This window comes from Macrotis lagotis, chromosome 1 (assembly GCF_037893015.1).
Source record: "Macrotis lagotis isolate mMagLag1 chromosome 1, bilby.v1.9.chrom.fasta, whole genome shotgun sequence".
NCBI lineage: Eukaryota > Metazoa > Chordata > Mammalia > Peramelemorphia > Peramelidae > Macrotis > Macrotis lagotis.
In genome coordinates, this window is record NC_133658.1 from 797,950,974 (window position 1) to 797,977,093 (window position 26,120).

A 26,120-nucleotide genomic window follows, 5' to 3' on the forward strand; every position below is an offset into this window, starting at 1 on the left:
GGATTAAAGGAAAGAGATACCTAAGAGATAATTTTTATAAACTGTTTATCAGATTCTAAAGGGTTGTTTTTTTGTGTATGTTTTGATTTGTTTTATTTTTCTTCCTCTGGATGGGAATAACATTGTCCATAGTCAGTCTAATACTGTTGTCCTAGCTCTCTGAATTGCTGGGAGGAGCTGCTTCCATCAAGGTTGTTCATCTCACAATGTTGTTGTTAATGTATACATTGTTCTCTTGGTTCTGCTCCCTTTGATCAGATTCAGATCCCATAAGTCATTCCATGCTTCTCTAAAGTTTGACCATTTATGGTTTCTTATAGAACAGCAGTATTCCTTAGTATTCATATGCTATAACTTGTTTAGCCATTCCCCAATTGATGGGTATCCCCTCAATTTCCAATTCTTTGCCACTACAAAAAAGAGGTGCTATGAATATTTTGGAATATATAGAGCTTTTCCCTTTTTTAATAATTTCTTCTAGGTATAGATCTAGAATTGGAATTGCTGGATCAAAGGGTATGAACAGTTTTATTGCTCTTTGGGCATAGTTCCATATTGCTCTCCAGAAAGATTGGATCAGTTCACAACTCCACCAGCAATGCATCAATGTCCCAATCCTCCCACAACCTCTCCAACACTGGTCATTTTCCCTTTCTCTCATGTTAGCCAATCTGATAGTTGTGAGGTGATATTTCTTTGTTGTTTTAATTTGCATTTCTCTAATCAACAATGATTTGGAGCATGTTTTCATCTGAATATAGATAGCTAATTCATTTGAAAACTGTTCATATCCTGTTCATATCAATTGGAGAATGACTTGTAACATTATAAATTTGATGCAATTCTCTATGTATTTTAGAAATGAGACCTTTATCAGAACTCCTAGTTGTAAAGATTGTTTCCCAACTTTCTGCTTTCCTTCTAATTTTTGGCAGCATTGATTTAATAATGGAAAACCTTTTTAATTTAATACAGTCAAAATCATTTATTTTGCAGTTTATTATGTGCTCTAATTCTTGTCTGGTCATAAATTTATCCCCTTTGCTTAGATCTGATAGGGTATTTCTTGGTCTATTAATTTATCTATGGTGTCACTCTTTATGTCTAAATCCTGTACCCATTTGACTTTATTTTGGTATAGGGTATGAGATGTAAATCTATGCCTAGTTTTGCCGTACTATTTGCCAATTTTCCCAACAATTTTTGTCAAATAGTGAGTTCTTACCCCAGATGCTGCTGTCTTTGGGTTTGTCAAATCATAGATTGCTGTAGTCATTTATTGCAGTTTCTTCTGAACCTATCCTAATCCACTGATCCATTACTCTAGTTCTTAACCAGTACCAGGCAGTTTTGATGAAAGTCACTTTGTATCATAGTTTTAGATCTAGCAGAGCTGGGCCACCTTCCTTTACATTTTTTTCATCAGTTACCTTGCTATTCTTGACCTTTTGTTGCTCCAGATGAATTTTATTACTATTCTTCTAGCTTGGTAAAGTAGTTATTTGCTAGCTTGATTGGTATAGCACTGAATAAGAATTTAATTTGGGTAAAATTGCCATTTTATTGCATTAGTTTAACCTAACCACAAACATTTGGTATTTTTCCAATTATTTAGATCTGACTTTATTTGGGGAGAAGTGCTTTATAATTATGCTCATACAGTTTCTGATTTTGTCTTGGGAGGTAAATTCCCAAGTATTTAATGTTGTCTATAGTTATTTTAAATGGAATTTCTTTTTCTATCTTTTGCCCTTGGGTTTTGTTGTTCATATATAGAAATGCTGGTGATTTATATAGGTTTATTTTATATCTTGCTAATTTGTTGAATTTGTTATTGATTCAAGGAGTTTTTTAGATGATTTTCTCAGGTTCTCTAAGTATACCATCATATCATCTGCAAAGAGTGAAAGTTTTGCTTTCTCATTGCCAATTCTGATTCCTTCAATTTCTTTTTCTTCTCTTATTGCTATTGCTAGCATACTATATATATATATATATATATACATATATATATATATATATATGTATATATGTTACATTGAATAGTAATGGTGATAATGGGCATCTTTGTTTCACCCCGATTTTATTGGAAATGCTCTGCATTTATTCCTATTACATATAATATTTGTTGATGTTTTAGATAAATACTATTTATTATTTTAAGGAAAACTCCATTTAGTCCTAAATTTTCTAGTGTTTTTAATAGGAATAGATGTTGTATTTTATCAAAACCTTTTTCAGCATCTATTGAGATAATCATATGGTTTTTGATGGTTTTACTGTTAATATGTTTAATTATGTTGAATGTTTTCCTAATGTTGAACCATTCCTGACTGCCTGCTATGAAGCCAACCTGATCATAGTGTATTATCCTGTTAATAACTTGTTATAGTCTTATTGCTAAAAATTTTATTTAAGATTTTTTGCATCAATATTCATTAGGGAGATTGATCTATAATTTTCTTTGTCTGTTTTTGTTCTTTCTGGTTTAGGTATCAGCACCATGTGGGTGTCATAAAAGGAGTTTCCCCCCTTCTCTGTAGATTAGGGTAGATTTTTAAACCCAAATGGGAATGTATCTTATTCCTTCTCTAGGCTAAAACTATTGAATAGAATTTACTCAGCATACATATTTGCCCTTCTTTCCCTCTAAAATTATAAATCTTTGTACCTCTTCCCTTGGTGTTTTATCTGAATTCAAACCCAACCTCAGCCTCTAACACTGACTAGTGTTACCTTGGAAATATCATTTAAAAAAATAACAACAGCCACAACAAACAACTTCTATTTCCCTCAGTTTCCTCAACTATAAAATGAGAATTGTAATAATATTTGGAGGCAGTTAGGTGGTACATTGGACAGAGTAGTGGGCTTGAAATCAGGAAGATTCCTCTTCCTGAATTTGAATCTGGCCTCAGACAACTACTACCTGGGTAATCTTGGGTCATTTAATCCTGTCTGCCTCAATTCCTCATCTCTAAAATTATCTGGAGAAGAAAATGGGAAACTATTCCAGTCCTTGTCCAGAAAACCCCAAATGGGAACACCAAGAGTCAGACATGACTGAAATGATTCAACAACAATAACAACTTCTACTTTCCACAGTTGTTGTGAGGATCAAATTAAGTAATATCTGTAAAAAGCACCTGGCAGAGTGCCTATATGTAGTAGGTATTACATAAATGTCTCTTTTCTCCCACTGCCTCATCCCTCACAGCCAGGTTGATGAGATGGGCTTTGAGATGATAAGCATCATCTTGTTCTCATCTTTTCCAGTGGAATTCAGCTAGAAATGGTCCTGAGATGAGTCACAATTACATTATCACATATATTTAATATACCATGATTTGTTGCAAGGTGGATAAAATGCTTTTTGGTGACAGATTAAAGATTTAGGATGTAAGCTCGTTAAGAGTATCCAGCAGCAGGGTTGATATGCATTTCCTCTGACTCCCATATAATTTTGACATCCTGTGCTGAATCTCTAGGTTTTGAAAGCCTTTAATTCCTCATAACTTGGAGGTTATGAGAAATGTCATTCTCGAACTTTTTTGGATCAGTTGTGAGCAAAAATAACTGATTCCAGTGCAGTTTATCAGTTTAATTCTCTAGGTTACTTTGAGGTTTTAGGAGAATGTCTATATCTTTTTTAGTCTATGAAAAAGCAAAGTTCTGATGAAGAATTCTAGATCATGTCAATAGGTTAACGAGCATGCGTCAGTCACTGTGCATAAGTCCTTACCCTCAAGGAAATTACATTCTAATAGAGAAGACAATAAATAAAAAGAAATTTTAAAAAAGGAGTAAGAAAGAGAAAGTTCAGGTAATGATGGAGAAATGCAGAGGAGTGCAGTCTGGTGAAAACAAAAAAGAGTTGATCTGGACACTCTCCTTCATGGTAGCCTAAAAGAGCCCTTCTTTCTCCAGGTATAGGGAGGAAGGGGACCCCAAGTCAGGGGGTATTCCAGGAATGAAGTGATCTTCCAGGATGAGGAGTGTTTTGGGCATGAACCAGATGGTTGATCTGGATATCCTCCTTAAATAGAAATTCAGGGAGGATGGGAGATCATGTCTTGCTAGTAGGCAGTGGAAACTAAATTTCTGTAGCCTATATTAATGTATTACAGTTTTTCCCTTTGGATTTCCCTTACCATTTCCTTGAATAATCTACATTGAATAGAAAGTCTCCATTCCTTAAGGATACCTCTCTGAAATTTCTGGTGGCAATAACTTAATCCTAAATTTTTGTCATAAACTCTTTCATTTCCATAAACAAATCCCTATTTGTTTGAATTATGTTTGCCCACCATATAAAGGACTGTTTATGTCAATTTTGTCCTTAGAAGAGTTACTTTCCTGATATCTTTTATATTTAATATACTTGCAGAGGTAGTAGGGGTCATGTAGTAGTGTCTAACTCAAATGGAAAGGATCCCTGTGGGCTATATATAGATTTAGAAAACCACAAATTAACATTATATTTATGATGTTGAATTTGTATTAATTTTGTTAAACATTTAAAAATTCTATTTTAATTTGGTTCTGGAGTCAGGAACTCACCCAAAACCCAGAATTTTTCACCTCTGGACCATAGTGGGCAGAGAGTTAAACTCAAAGTCAGGAAGTCCCAGGTTCAAATACTGCCTTGGACACACACTGGTTGTATGACCCTGGGTAAGTCACTTAACTTCTCAATATCCCAGGCAATTCTCTAGTGCTATACATTTCAGAGAAGATGTGGCTGGCATCATTAGAGGGAGACTGCTCACCCAGGAGTTCCTTGCAGTGATGAAATCACAAGTGCAGGACTCTATCTAATGTTCTGTATGTAGACCATTTCCTAGATGGTAAAACAAATGGGTTTTGGAGGTATTGTTAGATTATAAAATCATCTAGAGATCACTGAAGGCAACCTCAGTACAATTCTAGTGAAAGGAAAGATGTTATTATTAATGTTATTATCAATTTGTTTTGAACAATGTGTGATCTTCCATTTCAGTCCTGAGCTCCATCTCACTCCATCACTCTTGGTGATGCCCAGGAAATTGTCCTTACTTTTTTCCATGACCATCACTACCCTATTTTGTCACCACATTCCATGTATGAGTATCATTTCTGCCCTCTCTTTTCTGTCATTGCTTGCTGGAAATTATTAAATATCACTTAAGCTTCTCCTCTGTTGTTCTTCTGAAATCATTCTTCCCATTTTGTTCTCACTCCTTCCAATACCCAACTTTGCCATTTGATCTGGGTCACCATAAAGAGAAGTTATATAGGAGAAATTTCAAGGGACCAGGACCCAGGACTTCTGGGTTCAAGTCTCCAGTTCCACTTCTTAATTCTGGACAAATTGATTGCCTTCTCTTATTCTCAGTTTTCCCATTTATAAAATAGATACTACCTCTCTCACAGGAAAATTGGGAGAAAATTTTTTTTGGAAACATTGGAAATCCCTTATAAAATGGGAACTACTGCTGTTAATTGGGATAAAATGAAATCACATTTTATAAACTGTAAAGTGACCCCTCCCCATCTAAAGGATTCTTTTTTTATATTTTGCCAAGATAATAACATCCAATTTCTGCTAACAGGGAAGGATCATTTCATCACAGGCAGTAAATGAGTAAGTGCCAAGATGTCTAGGGCAGAGAAAAGATTATTACTAGCAAGAATATTTCCTCACTACCTTACACTCCTTGACTTAAAGATATTGCATCTTCTCTTTTCTCTGAGGCCTTGGGCTAGAGGGTTGCCTGTCTTGTAAGGGAGGCCAGGGCATGATTCTGGTTCTGGGCATAGAGGTGGTAAAGACCTTGATGAGTCTTAGGAAGAGGTTTCAGGTCAGGTACCCAGTGTCTTTCTAGGAAGCTCCAAGATAGTTTTGGTTTTGAATCAGAGGATCCTGGGAACTTCAGGCCAGAGGTCCTTCTCAATCTGTTGCATCTTGGCTAAATACCATAGAATATAAAAATTCATAAGAAAATAGGGCCATGCAGAGAAAATAAGAAGAATCAGAGCATTAGCTGTCTTAGAGACTGTCATGTCTTACTCCCTCATTTTTAAAGGGGAAACTGATCCCCAGAAAGGGGATTGATTTGGACTCAAGGGAAGATTTGGACTCAAAGCCAGATGTCCATATTAGGGGGAGGATAGTCAAAAATCCTGGAACACTAGCTAGAGAAGCTTCTTGTGAAGAATTGCCATATGTTGCAAGGAACTGTTCTTTCTCAACCCCAGAACTGCTTTGACAGTAAGGAGATAAAGATAGTGTCCTATGTTTTGAGTAGGTTGTCATGGGGAAGAGGGATTGGATTTTTCCTACTTCAGCCTAGAGAGCAGAACAAGCAGTAATGGGTGAAGAGAGAGATGTCAAGAAAAACTTCCTAAAGATTAGAGCTGCTGCAAGGTATAATTGATTGCTTGGGACAAAGTCCCAAGTTCCTTTCAATCACTGGAGATCTTGAGGCAGCATCTGAACAGTCACTTGTAAGGGATTTTGTAGAAGGAAATCTTGTCAGCAGCTTCTGAGAATCCCACAGTTCTTGGATTTTGTAAATTTACTTAAAATTGATGTGAGCATGGGAGGCATGATGCCTAAACAGAGTAGGCACCAAATAGTTGCTTGATGATTGTTAGATGGAGGAACAGAGAGCATTCTAAAAATGGTGGACCACCAATGTAAAGACGTAGAGATGGATGTTGGATTTTCCAGATCGAGTAGTAGAAGGTTTAAGGGGTAAATGACCTGGGAACAGTGAAGAGGGTCTGGGGAGCAAAGGTAGTGGAATATAATCCCATTTCATGAACTTTGAAAAATGATGAGCATCTCAGAGGCATCCCAGGTCAGCCAACAGGGAATGGGCTCTTTTGGTTACTCACAAAATGACACAATTACAGAATCTTAGAGGAATCTCAGAAGAGTCCTCAGGGGACATCTGGTCCAACTAGTACCCATCTGTACCATACCAAACAAGCCATTTGGCTTCTGCTCAAAGACCTTCAATGAAGGATCACTGTTTCAACCACCTTCTCATGCCACCCATCCCACTTTGGGCCAGCTCTAATTATGTGGAAGTTTCCTTACATCATACCTAAATTTTCCAATTGTCAGCTTCCCCTCTCCCATGCTTTCTAGGGCTCCTGATGATAGGTCACCAAGAAAAAAACTAATTTCCTCTTCTACATGACAGTCCTTTAAATACTTGAAAATCTCAAGGCTGTTTTCTACAGTCTCCTCTTTCCTAGACTAAACAATCTCAGTTCCATCAACCAACTCTGGTCCTACCCAGTCTCCATTCAACTCACCATCCTGACTACCAAAGGTAAAAGGGAGAATTTTTGTATCCAGGCTTGTGCCCTAGAAAAAGAAGAAAATGGAAGGAGGGGAGGCAGAAGCCCTGAGACACTAACTGGAGGTCACTCCAACTGGGAAGAAAGTAAGGAGAGAGTAAAGGGGCAGGGAAAGCACTTACTTCTTTCTGCCATCTGAAAATTTCCTCCAGTAACTTATTTTTATGATTAAGAACCAAGCCCTGTAGCTTCCATATAGCTAAAGGATAGTGAAAGTTATTTAGAAATAGAAAGATTTTGGATAGTTTATAGGCTGAGGTGAAGGAATTAGTCAGAAGAGATTGGAAAGAGAGGTGATGGTAGTGAGGCAATCTGAGGGAGAAAGTAGGAAGGAATGAAACCAAGGATGGGTGAAGAAGGACAGGCCTTGGTGGGTAGAAAAGTCAGTGCTTCATCACAGAACAAAATAAAAGTGGAAATGGTTGGAGATGAGGTCAAGTTGTAAGATGAAAAGGATGATACATAAGAAGGAAAGAGAGGGAGATCTTGGTGAATAGTCTCAAATTTTTAAAATTAAATTACAAGGTAAAGGCCTCAGCTGGTTAGGTGTTGTAGGAAACTTGAAGAGAGAGGTCAAAGTCTGGAGTAGTTGTTATTGACAGAAGGATTGAGACTTAATCATGGAGGCCAAAGAGGACTGCTGCAATCCCAGGAGGTCCCAATTTTACAGTTGAGGAAACTGAAGCAGATGGATTTTGTCTAGTATCACACAGCTAGAAACTGTCTGATGTTGAATTTGAACTCAGGTCTTCATGATTTCAGTACTTTATCCACTGTTGCCACCTAGCATGAAAGCAAGTTTTATACAGTAATACTGAAAAAGTAAGCTGGAACTAGATTGTGAGTTTAAATTTTATCTTTATAGCAAATAGGGAGCTCCTAAAGAATTTTGAACAAATGATAGATTTGCATAGAACAAGTACTTAATTGAATGCGCCCCAGGAACATCACTCTGGTCATTGTTGGGATGACTTCAGAGTGTGGAGAGTTTGAAGGCAAGGGAACCAGTTTGGAGGCTATGACTAGTCTAGCTGGTAGGTGCTGAAGTTCAGAACTACAGAGTGGATGGGTTCAAAGGAGAGAACTGACAAACTGTGGATGCTGATAGGGAGAGAAAGGGGAGAGTCAAAAATGACTTCAGTGTTCTAAATCTTGATGATTGAAGTGGTGCCAATAGCAAAAACAGAAAAGTTTGGAGAAGGGGTAAATTGAAGGACAAGATGATGAGCTCAGGAAACTGAAGAAAGAGAATGTGGTAAATGGAAGCTGGGAGGGTAGATGAATTTCTAGAAATTTTCAGTTATGGGGATAATGTTTGTTCTTCCTTTTTTTTCAAAGAAAGATTTTATTTATTTTGAGTTTTACAATTTTTCCCCCATTCTTGCTTCCCTCCCCCACCCCCCACAGAAGGCATTCTGTTAGTGTTTACATTAGTTCCATGTTATACATTGATCTCAGTTGAATGTGATGATAGAGAAATCATATCCTTAAGGAAAAAAATAAAATATGAGATAGTAAAATTACATAATAAGATAACACTTTTTTCTCTAATCTGACGTAATAGTCTTTGGTCTTTGTTCTAAATTCGTAATTCTTTCTCTGGATTATCCTTCATTTTTGAAAAAGAAGACCATGACATCAGGGAGGTGTATCAGGTCTGAAGTTAGGAAGACTCAATGTTCTAAGTTCAAATTCAGTTTCAGACACTTACTGGAGCAGTTGTTACTGACAGAAGGATTGAGAATTAATCATGGAAGCAAAAGAGGATTGCTGCAATCCCAAGAGGTCACTGCAACTACTATCCTAATTTTACAGTTGAGGAAACTGAAGTAGATGAAGAAGTCACTTAATGCTGTTTGCCTCAATTTCCTCATATGTAAAACGAATTGGAGAAGGAAATAACAAATCATTTAAACAGTTTAAAGGGATGAGAACTATAGGATCAAGAAGGCCAAGAGATGGCAAAGATCTAAGCAGATTTGTAGGGAAAAGGGAAGAAGCAAATGGAAAGGATAAGACTAAAAGATAAGAGAGTAATTCATGTTCCATCTCCTGACTGGGAAGTCTTTTTTATGTTCCTACTGTGATATTTCTTCCCCTTCCTTGATCCTCTTTCACATGTTTTTTCCACTATGTTTCCTCATCAAAAAGTTGGAGTCGTGAAGTCTGGATTTAAATTCGGACTTACTGATTTGCTCATTCCCTTTCCAATTTTTAGTTTCATCATGTCTACCATGAAGATAATTTTATTTGCAATATCTACACTTCATCGGATTATTTTAACCTGTTCTGTGTATTATGATGATAATGATGATGATGTTATCACAGTCAAAGAATTCATTGCCAAGTACCCAACTTACTAGTAATAAGCTTCTCTGTACTCAGGCTGAGTCATGAAAAGAAGACATAATTGTAATCAGGAACATACTTGAAATCTTTCTAGTGTGACAGAATCCATCAGGGCTTTGCTCTATTGACAGAGCCTTTGAGAAACCAAGTTATCCATACAATATCAAAAGATCTAAAAAAAGCATCCGCATATTAGAGGGACCCTCTGATCAATGTATTATTGATATATATACTCAGAGTTCAACAGTTCTCTCTCTCTCTCTGGGGGTAGATAACATTTTTCACCATATGTTCTTTGGAATTTTCTTGAATCATTGTATTCATCAAAATAGATAAGTGTTACAGTTGATATCATTACAATATTGCTATTACTTTTTACAATGATATTCTGGTTGCTCATTTAATTTTGTATCAGTTAATATAGGTTTTCCTGAAACCATCCCCATTGTCATTTTTTATAGGGCAATAATATTTCATCACAATCATATACCACAACTTGTTCAACTATTCCCCAGTTGATAGGCATCCTCTCAATATCGAATGATTTTCCAGTACAAAAAGAGTGGCTACAAATATTTTTGTATATATAGGTCTCTTTCTTTTTTTTAAATCTCTCTAGAATATAGACATAATAATAATATTGTTGATTCAAAGGGTAGACAGTTTGATAGACCTTTGGACATATTTCTAAGTTGTTCTTCAGAATGGTTGGACCAATTAATTCACAACTCCATCAATAGTTCATTAATGTATCTTTTCTCTGACCCCTCCTTCAACATTTGTCATTTCTAATAAGTGTGAAGTGGTATCTCAGGATTTTTTAATGTGTATTTCTCTAATCAATAGTGGCTTAGAACATTTTTATGACTATAGATAACTGTGATTTCTTCTGAAAATTGCCTGTTTATATCCTTAGACCATTTATCAATTGGGCAATGACTCTTATTTTCATACATTTGATTCTGTTCCCTACACATTTGAGAAATGAGGCCTTTATCAGAGAAATGCTGCAAAATTTTTTATATTACTCCATTACCTATAGTTATTGTTGTTGTTCAGTCATGTCCAATTCTTTGTGACTCCATGGACTGTACTATTGATGGAGTTTTCTTGGCAAAGATAATGGAGTGGTTTGTCATTTTCTTCTCCAATAGATTAAGGCAAAGAAAGATTAAATTGTTTGCCCAGGATCACACAGCTAGCAAATGTCTGAGGCCAGTCCTTCTGACTACAAGCCCAGCACTCTATCTATCCACTGAGCCATGTAGCTGCCTCCTCTTATGTAGTTTCCTGATTAGTTCTTTTAATTATGTCTCTTTTTGCTTTTGCTTTGTCTGAATTTTTTTTTACTTCACTTGAAGCCTAATAGATTCTGTTTCAGCCCCTTACTTTAACTCTGAACCAATACCAATGGGAGTGAGGTCCAGGAGTTGTTTGTCACTCTCATGTTTTCCTCCACTATAAAAACTTTTCCTTGTGAAAATGTTATATCATTCTTGTATGTGATATAATTTTCCCTATTCTTCCTTGCCTTTCTTCCTTCTCCCTCTCATCTCTTAATTTTTTAAAGATCATCTCCACATAATTGATTCACATCTATGCCCTCTATCTATGTAGACTTCTAACAACCCTAATAATGATAAAGTTCCTTGGAGTTAAATGCATCATATTCCCATATAGGAATGGTAATAGTTAACATTATTGGTTCTTTATGATTTCTCTGTCATTGTTACATTTTTGCATTTTTGTGCTTCTCCTGAGTTTTGTGTTTGTCAAATTTTCTATTCAGCTTTGGCATTTTCATCAGGAATGCTTAGAAGTTCTCTATTTCCTTAAATATTCATTTTCCCCGTAGGATAGTGAAAGATGTTTTCCAAACTGTGAAAGTTTCCACCTCTATATTCTTATTATAGCTTACAAAGACAGTAAATAACATACAATTCCTGCTAACAGTAAGGGAGGAATCATTTCCCCACAGAAAGTAGATGATTAAGTGCCAAAATGTATGGGTCAAAGAAAAGATTATTATCAACAGTAGCATTTCCTCTCCATCCTTCTCTCTCCTTGTCTAAAGGAGATGTGTTTCTCCTTTCTCTGGGGCCCCTAAGTTGAGGGGCTTATCTTTCTTATAAGATGGTGGCTCAAGTTGTTTCCTCTCAGCTTCCAGATACAGAGGAGTTGAGAATTCTGGTAAGCTATGGGAAGAGATTTCAGGATGTCTAGTATCTGGTGGGGATTTCCTGGAAAACATTGACTTTGAATCAGATAACCTATGGAAGCTTCAAACTAGAGGGAGAAACTGGAGAGATACATTTAATTATTGATTTAAAACTGGAAGATACTTGAGTATCCCCTAATTTTACAGATAAAGAAATGTAATGTCTTTCCTTTGGGGATTTTTTATAGTTTACAAATAATTTTCCTCACTAACCATTTGGTTGCCTCAGCTTGGACAAAAAATGTTAAAGTTAGAAGGGATCTTAAAGATCATCTGATTTTTTTTAAGTATGAAACTGAGACTTCAAGATAGGCAAGTCATTTACCCAATAGCAAATCAGTCCAAATACAGTAACTAGCACCAAAGGTTTCTTGGCTTTCAGCCCCAGGATTCTTATCTCTCTCTACTATTTCCTCCTGAATGTTATTATTGTTATATAAAGACTTAGGGAAAATGACTTTTGTAGCTTTATTTTGAAGCTTTACTGCAGCAATTTATCCCAGTAATTTTCTTTGCTGACTCCCTAGAGTATTCTAAGAAAATCAATATGTTATTTACAATTAGGGAGAAATTTGTCTCTTAATTTCTATCTCATCTAATTGCTTTCAATAGGATTTCTATGATTATATCAAATAGTAGTTAAAAGAGGGAATATTCTTGGGGCAGCTAAGTGGTGCAGTGGCTAGAGTACTAGCCTTGAAGTCATGAGTACCTGAGTTCAAACCTGGCCTCAGCCTCTTAATAATTACCTAGCAGTGTGATCTTGGGCAAGCCACTTAACCCTACTGCCTTGGAAAAAAAAAAAAAAAAAAAGAGGGAGCATTCTTATACTATTCCTGGAATTATTGATTTAAGTTTCTAATGCTTTTCTATTATAGAAAAGTCTAGTTTGGGGCATTAAATGATACATTTTGTTATAGTATAAAATGTTGCTTCTATTTCTGTACTTTGTAAGATTTTTAGTATAAAAAGTGTTATATTTTGTCAAAGACCTTTTTAAATCTATTGATATAATCATGTCATTTAGGGAGATTTTGTTTTTAATATGACTGATTGTATTTTTTGTAATACTAAACTATCTTCACATCCTTAATAAGAATGCAACTTGGTCATAGTAAAGCTTCTGCATCTGAAATCTTTTTGCCAGTATTTTACTGAAAATTTTTGCATCAATATTTGTTAATTATGTTTATTTAGAGTTCTCTTTCTCTGCTTTATCTCTTCCTCAGCAATCTTTTCATCACACACTAGGAGAGGATACAAAAAGGCAGAAAAAGAAGGAAAAGAAAAGAAGAGAAAGGTAAGAGAAAAAGGAGAGGCAGATGAAAAAAGAAAGAGGGAGGGGAGATAGGAGGGAGGGGGAGAGTGGAGACAGAGGGAGGAGAGAGAGAGAGAGAGGTAGGGAGGAGGGGAGGGAGAGAGTTGTAGTTATAAATCCTTGATGATGAGTGAGCAATTTAACAGAGGTTTAAAGAAAAGGGTGGACCTAATTCAGGTTGTAATTGTGGTTCTTGAGGCCCTCCACAAGGTCTGGGTTGGGCTGACTGGGTTGAGGGAGGTATCCACAGGTTGGGCTGTCAGTCTCATCTATTTGCCCTTATCCAAAATTGTGGTACTTGTTCTGTTGTCTCTTAGTCAGAAGCTACCTCTTTTTTCTTAATATGTCAAGAGATTCTCCTCTCTTGACCTTGCTGGGTTGAACTCAGTCCTTAATCATTCAAAACCAACCAAAACCTCTGGTCCAGATTAATCCTTGCCCTTAGAAAGCTCCTAGTCTAGAAATAGTAATGAAGGAGACATGGTTCTTCCCTCAGAAAATAATCATTGTAAGATCTAGCTACCCTCTTTCTGGGAACAGCTTAAAGTCTGTCTTCCCTGAAAGACCTTGCACCCCCCCAAAAAAAATTCTTTTTCTAGGCTCAGATTTACAGAGAAATGAAACCTTCCCCATCAATTCACTAGGCTTCTGCACTCCCTCTTCCTCTTCTCTCCCTCCCCTGATATCCCCCCTTGCACAGATTTGGATGGGTTACATTGACAGAAGAAGAAGTGGGTACTGAGAAAGAGAAGAGAAAACATGTCCTTCCTCCCTCCTCTTACCCCCTCAGCCTCCCCAAACCACAGAAACCAGAAGGACCTGGGTCCTTCTAGACCCATTTTCAGGAAGGAGGCTAATGCACACAAGATGAGGGGTGTTTTTTCCATTTTGTATTTGTATGTATGTGGTATGTGGAGATGTGTACATTTCATTTATTTAAAAAATTTTGAGGATTATCAGATACAGATACCAACTGGGATGAGCATCTTATCTGGGTAGAGTTGAAAAAGAAAGAATGCATGGCCAAGCATTGTGGCATGGCTAGTGGGGTCAGAATTAGACTTACTCCAGGAACAGTATTCTACTTAGGGATGAAGTCAGGGCTCTACCTTGGATCATTCACTTAGTCACTCAATAAACCTACTTTGTGCCAGACACTGAAAATAATAAAATAAAAATGAAAAGTCTCTGACCCACAGAGCTTACATTCTAGGAGTGGGGTGGAGGGCAAATAACTTAGACACTCACTTTTCTCTCTGTTCTCACCACAAACACCCTAGTCCAAGCCCTCATCACTGTCCACCTGACTTCCTGTATCATTCTTCTAACTGACCAATTTCTCTGCCCTTCTCTTCCTGCTCCAATCCATCCTCCATACAGCTGCCAAAGTAAAATCCCCAAAGCATAGGTCTGACCATGTCACTCCTCTGCTAAAAAAGTTCAATGGCTCCCAATTGCTATTAGGTTAAAGCACAACTCATTTGCTTAACTTAATGACATTTTTGCATCCCATCTCTAAACTGTCTTTCCAAGCTAATCCCCCCACGAACTCTCTTTCCTAGTCCACCAGTCCTTCATCGTGGGGTCGTGGACCCCTTAGGCAGTCTACAGACTGAAACTGATGAAGCCCATGGGACCCAATCTCCAAATAATGAGTACAAAAAAAATTGAAGTAAGACTGAAAAATTAGTCCAAAGTCAGATTATGAAGGACTTAGAGGGCCAACAGAAGTGTTTGTATTATATTTTAAAGGTGAGAGAGAGGTCTGCGTTAGTTCTTTGTCACCACTAGAGAGAACATTTCCAATTTATTTGCCTCCATCTCATTATCACTCTGTATAACCCTCAGTACAAATCAAACAGGGACTTTCCAGGACACAGATCTGTTTCCCAGAAGATAAAACCTTCTCCAAAGTTAAGACAGCTTTCTCCACATCCTATCAATGGTCTTTGTCTGGATCAGTTCCTGCCCAGGTAGTGACTCAGTCTTCCCTCACTAATCTCTGCACACTGACCTGTAAGTCTTCTCTAGGGTTTCCAAACCCCAGGCTCTGGACCCCTCTCTAGCCTCCATCCACTTCCTTTTGAAAGAGCTTTGAACCTGGAAAGGGATGTAACCCAAAGGGATGGATTTTTCTCCAAAAGCCCAATCCAATTCAACAACTAACTCACTTCATTTATTAATAAGCCTTTATTTAAAAGTTGCTCTGTTCAAGGCACTGTGCTAAAAGCACAAAAGTAGTATAAAGATAAAACTGAAAAAACCCTCAAGCAGCTCCCATTCCACTGGAATTTGGGGTGATTCATGCATATATATATATATACATATATATATATAATATTTATTCATTCAGCAACAATTTATAAGTGCCTAGGTGATGCTGTGGTACAGTGTTAGGCCTAGAGACAGGATGACTGAGCTCAAATTCAGTCTCAGACACTTACTAGTTGTGTAACGCTGAGCAAGTCACTTATCCCTTTCTGCCTCAGTTTCCCAATCTATCAAATGAGCTAGAGAAGGAAATGACAAACACTCCAGTAATTTGCCAAGAAAACCCCAAATGGGGGTCACAAAGAGTTGAACTGAACAACTAGGCATTGTATTCAAAGGTAGGGAGGATTCTTCCCCCAAGAAATTTGTCTTACTAAAGGAAAATTATAGTATTCAAAAATATATATAAAATAAATGTATAATGAATATTGCACATTATATAACAGATAACAGAAATATAATTATATAAGTATAAATAAATATGGTGGTTTGTTAATTGATTAACTGAAATGAATATATTTTATCTGGAAGTACTAACAACTGGAGGGAGTCAGGATAATAGGATGTGATACTGAAATCATGCCCTGAATGTGAGGAAGTACAATCTGGGAATGGGGAATAGCTTGTGCAAAGGTGTAGAAGGAAGAAATGAAATGTGATGTATAGGGAAGAAGACCAGGTCAGACACTTAGAGACTGTGAATTGGCTGAGCATTGTACAATAAGGGTGGCAAGGCATATAATGTTTGTTTAGTGCAAGGGAAATTGAGGAAAGGGAGTAAAAACATCTGGATGGATCAGGAATGGTTTCACAAAGGATTTGAAACTGAGTTTGAGTCTTAAAGGAAGACAAGGATTCTTAGAGTCAGGGATGAGAAGGGATCAAATTCAGGCTCTTAGAAAATCATAGACTGAAATTTGGGAGTAACTGGTCACCTATTTTGAATGAGATAGACTTAGTGAATAATAACAACAATAACCATAAGAGCTAATATTTATTTATTTACCACTTTAAGAGTTACAAAGTTCCTTGCATACATTACTTTGTTTGATGCCCATAGCAATCTTATGCCATAGATGCTATCATCATTATCCCCATTTTACAGATTCAGTCACTAGGGTTTGAAGTTAAGTGATTTGTCCAGGGTTTCTTAGCTTGTAAGTCCCCAAGACAGAATTCCATTACAGGTCTAGCATTCTATCCACTATCTCGTGCTGTGAGTAACACATTTTAAAGACAACATTTTAAAAAATTTGTTTCCTGACCTCAAGAATGTACATTCCACTGGGAAGAATACATTTACAAATGTAAACAAATACAAAGATAAGTAAATACAAGAGAAGCAAGGGAAGAGTGACAGTTAGAAAGCTCAGGGAAGGTTCCTTTTAGAAAACCATACTTGAGATGAGCCTTGAAGCAAACTAAAGATCCCAAGATACAGAATTGAGAAAATAGTTGATTTCAGGCATGGGGAACAGAGGTGGCAGATGGACTTCTGGATTCTGGGAAAAACAACTAGCTGGCTGAAACATAGAATGTATGTAGGGGAAATGGTATGAATGAAGGATGGAAAAGGTGATCGAAGCTTGAAACCATAGCCAGGAATATTTGTACCTAAGGCAAAGGTAATGGCCTCATTTCTAAAATGGAGAAGAGTTTCTGATCTCCTAGGATATTGGCAGGATGGAGGAGAAGGGCTCACCTGGCAATTTGTGATCTCATCCAATAAACAATGTTAAGCATTTATTTTGTATAGATACTGAGGATACAAAGACAGCACAAGAAATAGTGCTTGCCTTAAAAGTCCCAATAAGAACTTATAATCTTCTGGGGGAAGATAACAAGCAACAGATAAATATATAAAGGATATTTAGAAGAGAAAGAGGAGGAGGAGAAGAAAATGAAGGGGAGGGGAAGGAGAAGAGGGAGGAGAAGGGGGAGAAAAGAAGGAGGAGGAGGAAGACAATTAGGAAAGGGAGAAGGGGTAAGAAGCCAAGAAAGAGCAAAAGGAGGATGATGGGAAGCGGGGAGAAGGAGAAAGAGAAAGATGATGGAGAAGAGAAAGAAAAAGAGGAGAAAGAGGGAGAGAAGAAAGAAGAAAATGATGGGGAAGGGGAAAAGGAGAGGGAGAAAGAGATAGGAGGTATGAAAGAAGAGAAGGAGGAGAGGAAGAGAAGGGAGAGAAAAAGGAAAATGATGAGGAAAGAAGGAGAAAAATGAGGAGAAATGAGGAGGGAAATGTTGGGAGGAGGAGATAGAGGAGAAGGAAAGGAAGGGAAAGGAGGGACAGCAGAAGGAAGAAGAGAAGTAAAGAAGGGGAGGAGGAAAAAAGTACCCAGGTTAAGAAGCCTAGAATCCCCAACACCTTCAATTAACAGAGAAGCTAAGGGGGTGACTAGGTGGCATAGTGGATAAAGCACCAGCCTTGGAGTCAGGAGTATCTGGGTTCAAATCCGGCCTCAGACACTTAATAATTACCTAGGTGTGTGCCTTGCAAAAAAAAAAACCTAAAAAAAACCAGAGAAGCTAAGGAAATGATTTGCACAGTCACACAACTAGTCAAAGGCAACAGCAGAACTGTGCTCCTTCCCTTTCTTTGAGTTGTCTCTTCTATTTTCGGAGCCATTTCTGAGCCTGTTCACTCTCAGGTTATCCCTGTTCCTGACCTTCATCTTCTCACTTTGCCATGGGGAGTGATTACTGTGCCTTTCTTTGGGAAAAAGACCTCCCCCCCTTCATTTTCCTCTTCCTCTCCTTCTCCCCACTCCTCTTCATTTTCCTCCTCCTCCCTTCCCCATCATCTTTATCTCTTAGGTCAACCTTGCCAGAGAACTAGAAGTGAAGAGAGATGGGAAAAGATTGGCAGCTAGGCTTTTGGAAATCCGGGGACAGACATATGGAACCACAGTAATTAGTAGGTAACAAGGTTTTAGAGAAACTCAAACATCATTGTAGAATTGGGAAAAGAATCAGCTCTGATGGCAGGTAGGAGACCTGGATCCAGATCCTGGTTTTGCAACTTACTCTACCTATCTTGAGGGCCAAAGTCTGAGGGGAATTGAGTGTGTGTGAGCCAGGGTGCATGTCTGTTGTACAAACCTCAATCCTTTCAACATTTGCTGTTCTGGTCTTGCCACAGTCCCTCAGTCTTGATGGTCTGCCCAAGCTGAGAGGAGAGAAAGGGCAGCTGTTCTGCTTCAGGGAATGTCCCCCCTCCCTAGAAGTAGGGTCCAGTTAACCTCAGATTTCACAATCTCATGAAATCGTGTCAGGCTGAGAAGGCAAAGACGGGAGCAGAGGTTGCCACAAAGCCCACAGCATCTGGGGTCTACAGGGTGGAAGAGGAAGGAAGAGTCCAGAGTAGCTAAGTGGCAATTGTCTGGCCTTCTCTAATCCACTTGCTGCCTCTCTTGCTTGTGGCTAATTCAATCACAGTCTCTCCTGCTTAAGACAGGAGATTTCAGGAGCCCAGGGGCAGAGCCCACAGCAAAGTTGTTTCACCCTCACATCCCCTTCCACCTTTGCCACTCTTGAAGGCAAAGGCCAGATAAGTCAGAGGTTGAGATTCATTGTTTTCTTGTTAAACACTTAGAATCTAAGAATGCATAATGTCAGAGCAGGAGAGAACAAGTTTCCATAATGGAAAGCTACTTCAGAGGTCATCTAATTCATGCCAAACCTGTTGGCCAGTCCCTTCTACAACATGCCTGAAAGGGGTTGTTAACTTTTACTTAAATTATCACTAGTTCCTGTTATTTATCCTTCATTCTCAAAGAGGACTAATGACATCAGGAAGGTGATGTTTTGACTTGCAAGTGAATTGGACTTAAGTGAAGCAGAACTGTGCAAAGTTATCCTCACTCTCTCCTCCAGGGTCATCCAAGTTCAATGGCAAAACATAGATCAGGATGATTGGACATAACCCCAGATGCAGTGGGAGATCCTGGCCCTTAAGTGAATGAAGTTCTTTCCTCAGTATCAGTTTTTCTGAGCCAAGATACATTCTGTGATGTAAGGTTAGGCTTTTGGGAATTTTTTTAAGACCACAAATGTGGAGAAACCCACTCTCCAGCTCCCTCTTTTGCCCCCCCACCACCACAGCTCATTCACCTTGGAGACAGCTCTATAGATGGGACTATTAAACCTGACTCCCTATAACTTCATCTCATGGCTCCTTATTCTGCCCTTTGGTCCAGACAGAGCATGCTTCCACATGATTGCCCTTCAGACATTTGATGACAGCTATCATAACCCTATCCCCTTCTCTTCTTCAAGCTAAATACTCCAACTTCCTTCAGTTGCTCCTCCTATGGCACGGAGGTCAAGAAGAGCCAATGATCCTTCATTGTGCCCTGGTCACCCTCTTCTCTCCAGCTTATTGTTGTCTTTGCTAAAATGTAGTGCCCAGAACTGAATGCAGCATCCCACAAGTGGTCTGACCAGGGCAGAGGACCATCCCTTCTTTAGTCCTGGAAATTTATGCCTCTTATTGCAGCCTCTGATTTCGTTAGCCTTTAAGCTGCTGTGTCATATCCTTGGCTCAAATTCATTTCAGTGGGTTTGGAGTCCACTGAAACCATCAGGCATTCTCCTTAGGAATTAATGTCTAGATATGCCTCCTGGGTCTTGTCTAGTGACATTGATTTTTTTTAACTTAAATGTAAGCCTTGACATTTATCTTTATTAAAGATATCTTTATTATTTAGGTAACTCAATACAGAAACTACAGCACTGGAGCAAGGAAGACCTGAATTCAAATGTGACTTCAGATGCTTCCTAGCTGTGTGATGCTGGGCAAAATATTTCAACTGTTTTTTGCCTCAGTTTCCTCAACTGTAAAATGAAGAGGAAAATAGTACCTACCTCACAGGGTTATTGTGAGATCAAATGAGATAATATTTTTAAAGTGCTTAGCACAGTGCCTCACAAATTGTAGGTACTAATAATTATTACCTTCCTTTCTTTCCCTTCCTTCCCTATTAAGTTTCATCTTGTTAGATTTTTCACAGTGTTCTAGACTTTTGAACCCAAAAATGTCTTTTAATTGATATTTTATTTTTTCCAATTACATGCTTTGGCAGTTTTTCACCATCTATCCATTAGCAAATTTATAACTTACACCTTTTTCTACCACCCTCCCTTCTCTCCCCCTCCCCTTGGCAGCAATCTGGTAAAAGTTGTACATGTACCTTTATGTTTAACATAATTACATATTAGTCAATTTGGGACAAAAATCCTTAACCCTAGCATATAGAATGTCACAGCTAAAAGGAACCTTCAAATCATAGGATACAGAATGTTTATGACAGAAGGAAGGGCCACTTCCTCTCACTTTCCACATGGAAAAACTAAGGTCCAGGCAAGGTATACATTAAATAGTGGCAGAGTAAGACTAGGAACTCAGGGCTACAACTCCTAAGATGCTTTCTATGCTATACTACCTTGGATCCTTTGCTCAGAATATTAGCAACACCTTGAAGTCTCTCCTGAGTCTCAATCTCTAAATCCTACCCATCACTCAAGGTTCTCCTGGAAACCATCTGTGACTTCTCCAAACCACAGTGATTCTCTAGTCTGGATTTCTGCAGTTCTTAGAGGCTGGGCTATAGACAATAGTCATTGATCTTCTCCTTTCCTGGATCATTCACTTCTTCCTCCTAATTTCCCTGGTCCCATACAAAACTTCCCTCAAAATGACTATACAACAATAACAAATCTGTATTTTATTATACTCAGGAAGGAGTCACTGCAAGAGGATTTAAAATCAGTTTGGGGCTATGTGGTTATGGGGGCAGGAAGGTAGCTTTTAAAACATTGTGGGTTCTTAGCTGTTCTCAGTGTCAGGAAAATAGCAGCTATCTCTAAAGGTCTTCTCACTATTCCTAAATCTTCAAGCTTTTCAGATTACCAGGATGTAGCATAGAGTAACTGGGGGGAAAGGATCTTAGATGGAAATTATGGCTTTGGAATCATAGTCTAGGCTTTCTAAACAATTCACCATGTGACCCTCAGCAAATCCCTTCCCCTCTCTGGGCCTCAGTTTCCCCAGCTATAAAATGAAATACTTGAATTAGATGAGCCCGAGCATTCTTGGAATCTGTGGTTCATTGTTTCCCTACACAGTCGAAGTCATTCGAGGTATTTTCAACTCATGAAGACACCAAAGTCCTGATCCCTGGAGGAGAACCAATGAGATAAAACTCTCAACCTTGAAGGTCTATGAGATCTCTAGATATCTTCAACTTACAATTAGCGACACCTAGTGGACGAGTCCTAGAATCATTAAATCTCTGCCTTAGGTTCTGGGGCAGGAGTATAAGGAAATTTTTAATTCAATATTTAAGATATGATATTGAATCTCAGAACTGAAAAGAACTTTAGGATGTCAGAACTAGAAAGTCCCTAGGAGCATCTAGGTGGCACAATAGATAGATTCAGGAAGACTAATCTTCCTGAGTTCAAGTCCAGCCTCAGATACTGGCTGTGTAACCCTGGGCAAGTCACTTAACCCTATTTACCTCAGTTTTCTCACCTGTAAAATGAGATGGAGATGAAAAGGACCATCTATTTTAGTATCTTTTCCAAGAAAATCCTGAATGAGTCAGAAATGACTCAACAAAAATAACAAAGAATATGAAATATCAAATCATAAATCTAGAACTGGGAAAGATTTCAGACATTTAGGATTAATCCTTCATTTTAAAAAGAAAGAAACCAAAGCTCATGGAGGTTTAAAGACCTGCCAAAAGTGACAACACTGGCAAGCCTCCGAGAAGGCATCTGATCAAATCCCTGACCTCAGAGATAGTGTTCTCTCCATTGTTCCATACTATCACCCATAAGAACTGGAACAGGAAAGTGGAAAAGGGAAAGAGAAGAAGACTTTATTAAGGGCCTACTTTATGCACTTTATAGCATTTGGGTTTTTTAAATGATACTGGGAAATAAGTACTATTTTACAATTGAGGAAACTGAGGCAGACAGTGGTTAAGTGACTTGTCCAGAGTCACACAGGGATGTTGCAATTATACAGTTGATAGCAGAGGTCTACAAAGTTCACTTCCACCCCAAGCTTTTTAAGAACAGAGTGAGTCATACAGGAATAGTGACTCAGGTATGAAGGGGTTTCAGTCTTTATTATGGATCTTTACATTATTTTTTCCTGAAAGTCCACTTTTTCCAGACTTCCCTATCTTTAAGGTAGGGGAGTCATTTACAAAAGTGAACCCATGTTTTGTAAACTTCCATTCCATCTTTACATTCTGTCCCCATCTGATTAGTTGCCTGATCTTGCCCATTCTACCTCTTCAACATCTTTCCAATCCATTCTCATCTTTTCACCTACTCAGTCACCCACCCATATCCCCTTCATCATCCTTCACCTAGAATATTGCAATACTCTGGTCACCCTTCTCAAGACTCTTTCCTCTCCAACCCATCCTCCACCCAGTTGCTAAGGTGACTTTCCTAAAGCTTAGATCTGACCATGTCATTCCTCTACTCATTTGCCTCCAGTGGATCCTTATTGTCTTTAGGATCAATATTATTTTATCCTTATCTCACTCAGTCTACATTTCTCTTATGAGTGAGTTTCATAACATATTAGCTCATGAATAATTTACAGATATATAAAGCCACATATGTAGGCATTAATGGCTCGATTTTTAAAAACTGATTTGATGCATATAACCAATAAAAGTTTGAGATCATAATAACAATAGTTAGCAATTAGATAACACTTTGAGATCTATAAGACACTTTAAAAATTCTTTTTCATTAATCCTCATAATAACCCTTTGAGGTAGGAGTGATTTTTAGCTGCCTTTTACAAGTAAGTAAATTGACATGGAGTGAAGTGACTACCAGAGTCACACAGTTAGGAAGTATCTGAGGCTGGATCTGAACTTAGGTCTTCCTAACTCCAAGTCTAGCAATCTGTACTATAGCCTAAGATCACTGGACTCAAGAGAGTCCTGACTTCTGCATACTAGTTATGACCTTGGAAAAGTTGTTTCCCTTCTCTAGAATGGTTTCCCCATCTAAAAATGGTGATACTTATGATAGGGTTACATAATTCACTGTGGGGGGTAGGGTTCTGTAGAGAAAATACTTTTAAATCCAAAAGCACTCTGGACATGAGAATGGAAAAAATGGTTACCTTCAATTCAAGTCAATAAACATTTATTAAGTGCCTACTACTTCCCAGGAATTATGCTAAGGGATGGAGATACAAAAAAAAAAGCAAAAGACACTCCCTGCCCTTAAGGACTTGCAATCTAATGGGGAGGCAACAATCAAAGGAATATATATACATTTATATATATATATGTATATATATATATATATATATATATATACACAATTCTATATATATTCAACTATTAATTGCATATAGATAGCAAGGGATCTACAGGACAAATAGGAAATAATTAAGAGAGGGGAAACATTAGAATTAAGAGGGATTAGCAAAGACTTCCCTTTGAAGATGGGGTTATAGTTGGGACTGAAAGGAAGCAGGGGAGGTCAGGAGTCACAGTGAAATAGGGAGCTATGGGATGCTAGTGGATTATAAATTCTAGGATTTACTGCCTTTGTGACTGGGCAAGTCATAAGTCATTCAATCAATCCATCTAGACTTTAGTTTCTTTACCTGCAAAGTGAAAAAAATCTAATACACTAAACACATGGTATCAAACTCAAATAGAAATAGATCCCTGGGGCGGCTAGGTGGCATAGTGGATAAAGCACTGGCCTTGGAGTCAGGAGTACCTGGATTCAAATCTGGTCTCAGACACTTAATTACCTAGCTGTGTGGCCTTGGGCAAGCCACTTAACCCCATTTGCCTTGCAAAAACTTAAAAAAAAATAGATCCCTCCTGCTGGTCACATATTGGTTTAGAAAACCATAAATTAACATCTATGTTGCATTTTATTTTTATTTATTTTGTTAAGCATTTGCCAAGTATATTTTAATCTGGTACATCTGCACAGGGGAGAATCCATCTATCTGGTGAGTTTAACACCTCTCTCTAGACAGTGTGATCTTTGGGATTCCCTTCTAGTGGTAAATGTACAATTCTCATTATTATCAATATTGAAGGACTTTATAATTACAAAGCACATTACATTTATTATTGCACTGGGTCTCACCAGACCTGAGATGTAGGGAGGGCAGAGGTTCTTGTCCTCATTTTATAGATGATGAAAATTAAGTTTAGAGAGGGAAGGATGTTTGGTCAAGGTCACTTGTCCACAGTTGTGGCAGAACCAGGGCCCAAATGAAGACCTTTTGATCTGAAGTCAAGGGCTGATTCTGCTCACTGCTTCACATTGTCTTTGTAAGAACAAACAGAGAAAGGGGGGATGTGACAAGTACTGTGACCCTTTTATTTTCCCACACTCCAGAAAAAATTTCCAACCCTCAGTCACAAATATACAGTCCCTTCCTTTTAGGATATGAGACTGGGAGCTCCCTCTAGGGCAGAGCTGGGCGGGGGGGGCTCCTCTCCTCCTGTCCACATTGGAGCTTAGTCCAGGTTAGGGGGTGTGGGAACAGAATGGCTAACTTGGTAGACACACCTGGAGTACTTAGCATCTCTCAGGCCACACAGTAAATATACTAGGAAACATTTATTGAATGCATGAATGAGTGCACAAATGAAGGAATGAGTGAAGGAATCAATTAGTGGAAAAAATCAATGATGAAAGGTGGTTGAAGTGAAGGAATGAAGAATGAGTGAATGAAATGAATAAGGAAATGAGCAAGCAAATGTAAATAAATGGATTAATGAATGAATAGATGATTGAGAAATGAGTGTAAATATGAGTGAGTCAGTGGAGCCCACATCCTTTGACCTTTCCAATGTCTTGGTCTAATCAATGTGCCCCAGACTCAGAGTCAAAGATAACGGGGAGGCTGTTGTGGGAGAACTAGGAGGAAGAGTTGAAACTCTGGTCTTTTTCCTATTGTGCCACCTCCCTCTCTGGACTTGACTACAAGGGAGGAAGCTTTTCTCTGTTGGGAAGAGGAGAAGGAGTAGTTCAGACTTCTAACCACTAACCTACATCCCACTTTCTCTGAAGAAAAGGGTGAGGACCAAGGTTTAGGAAGTGTGTCTGTGGTGAGGACCCAAGAAAAGAAAGGCTCAGGTTTCAGAGTGGACAAGACCTGAACTTCCTATAAAGAGTTAGAATACCAGCCTGGGTTCATAGTAATATAATTACAAACACACACATATAAAGAAAATTAAATTTAAAATTAAAAAAAACCCAATATGGTCTCATCTCCTGACTCTCTACTTACTACCTGTATAACCTTAGTCAGAACCATACCTTCCCTTTCTCAGTCTCAGTTTCCTCAACTGTAAAATCCTGAAAAGTAAAATGAAGGTAATAAAAGTACCCACTTCATTGGGCTGTTTTGAGGATCAAATCAGATAATATATATATACATAAGCAGACTTCAAACCTTAAAGTATTGCATAGAAGTTAGCTATCAATATTATAAGACTTTGGACTAGATGATCTCCAAAGGCCCTGCCTGCTAGAAATCCTCTAATTCTACAAATTGAATAGAACAAAATTTTTCAAGACACTCTTTCCTGCCTCTTATCA

General features: G+C 38.1%; 1 protein-coding gene across 4 annotated transcripts in view; it reads left to right on the plus strand.

Annotated features, from left to right (window-relative positions):
• P2RY6 (pyrimidinergic receptor P2Y6) overlaps positions 1-26,120 on the plus strand; it is a 71,546-nt gene that overhangs the window by 36,555 nt on the left and 8,871 nt on the right. For all 4 annotated transcript variants that reach the window (XM_074216821.1, XM_074216823.1, XM_074216824.1 and 1 more), the window contains one exon: positions 13,147-13,217. In XM_074216821.1, coding sequence (XP_074072922.1) covers positions 13,147-13,217 — 71 coding nt within the window. The remainder of the gene's footprint in view (positions 1-13,146; positions 13,218-26,120) is intronic.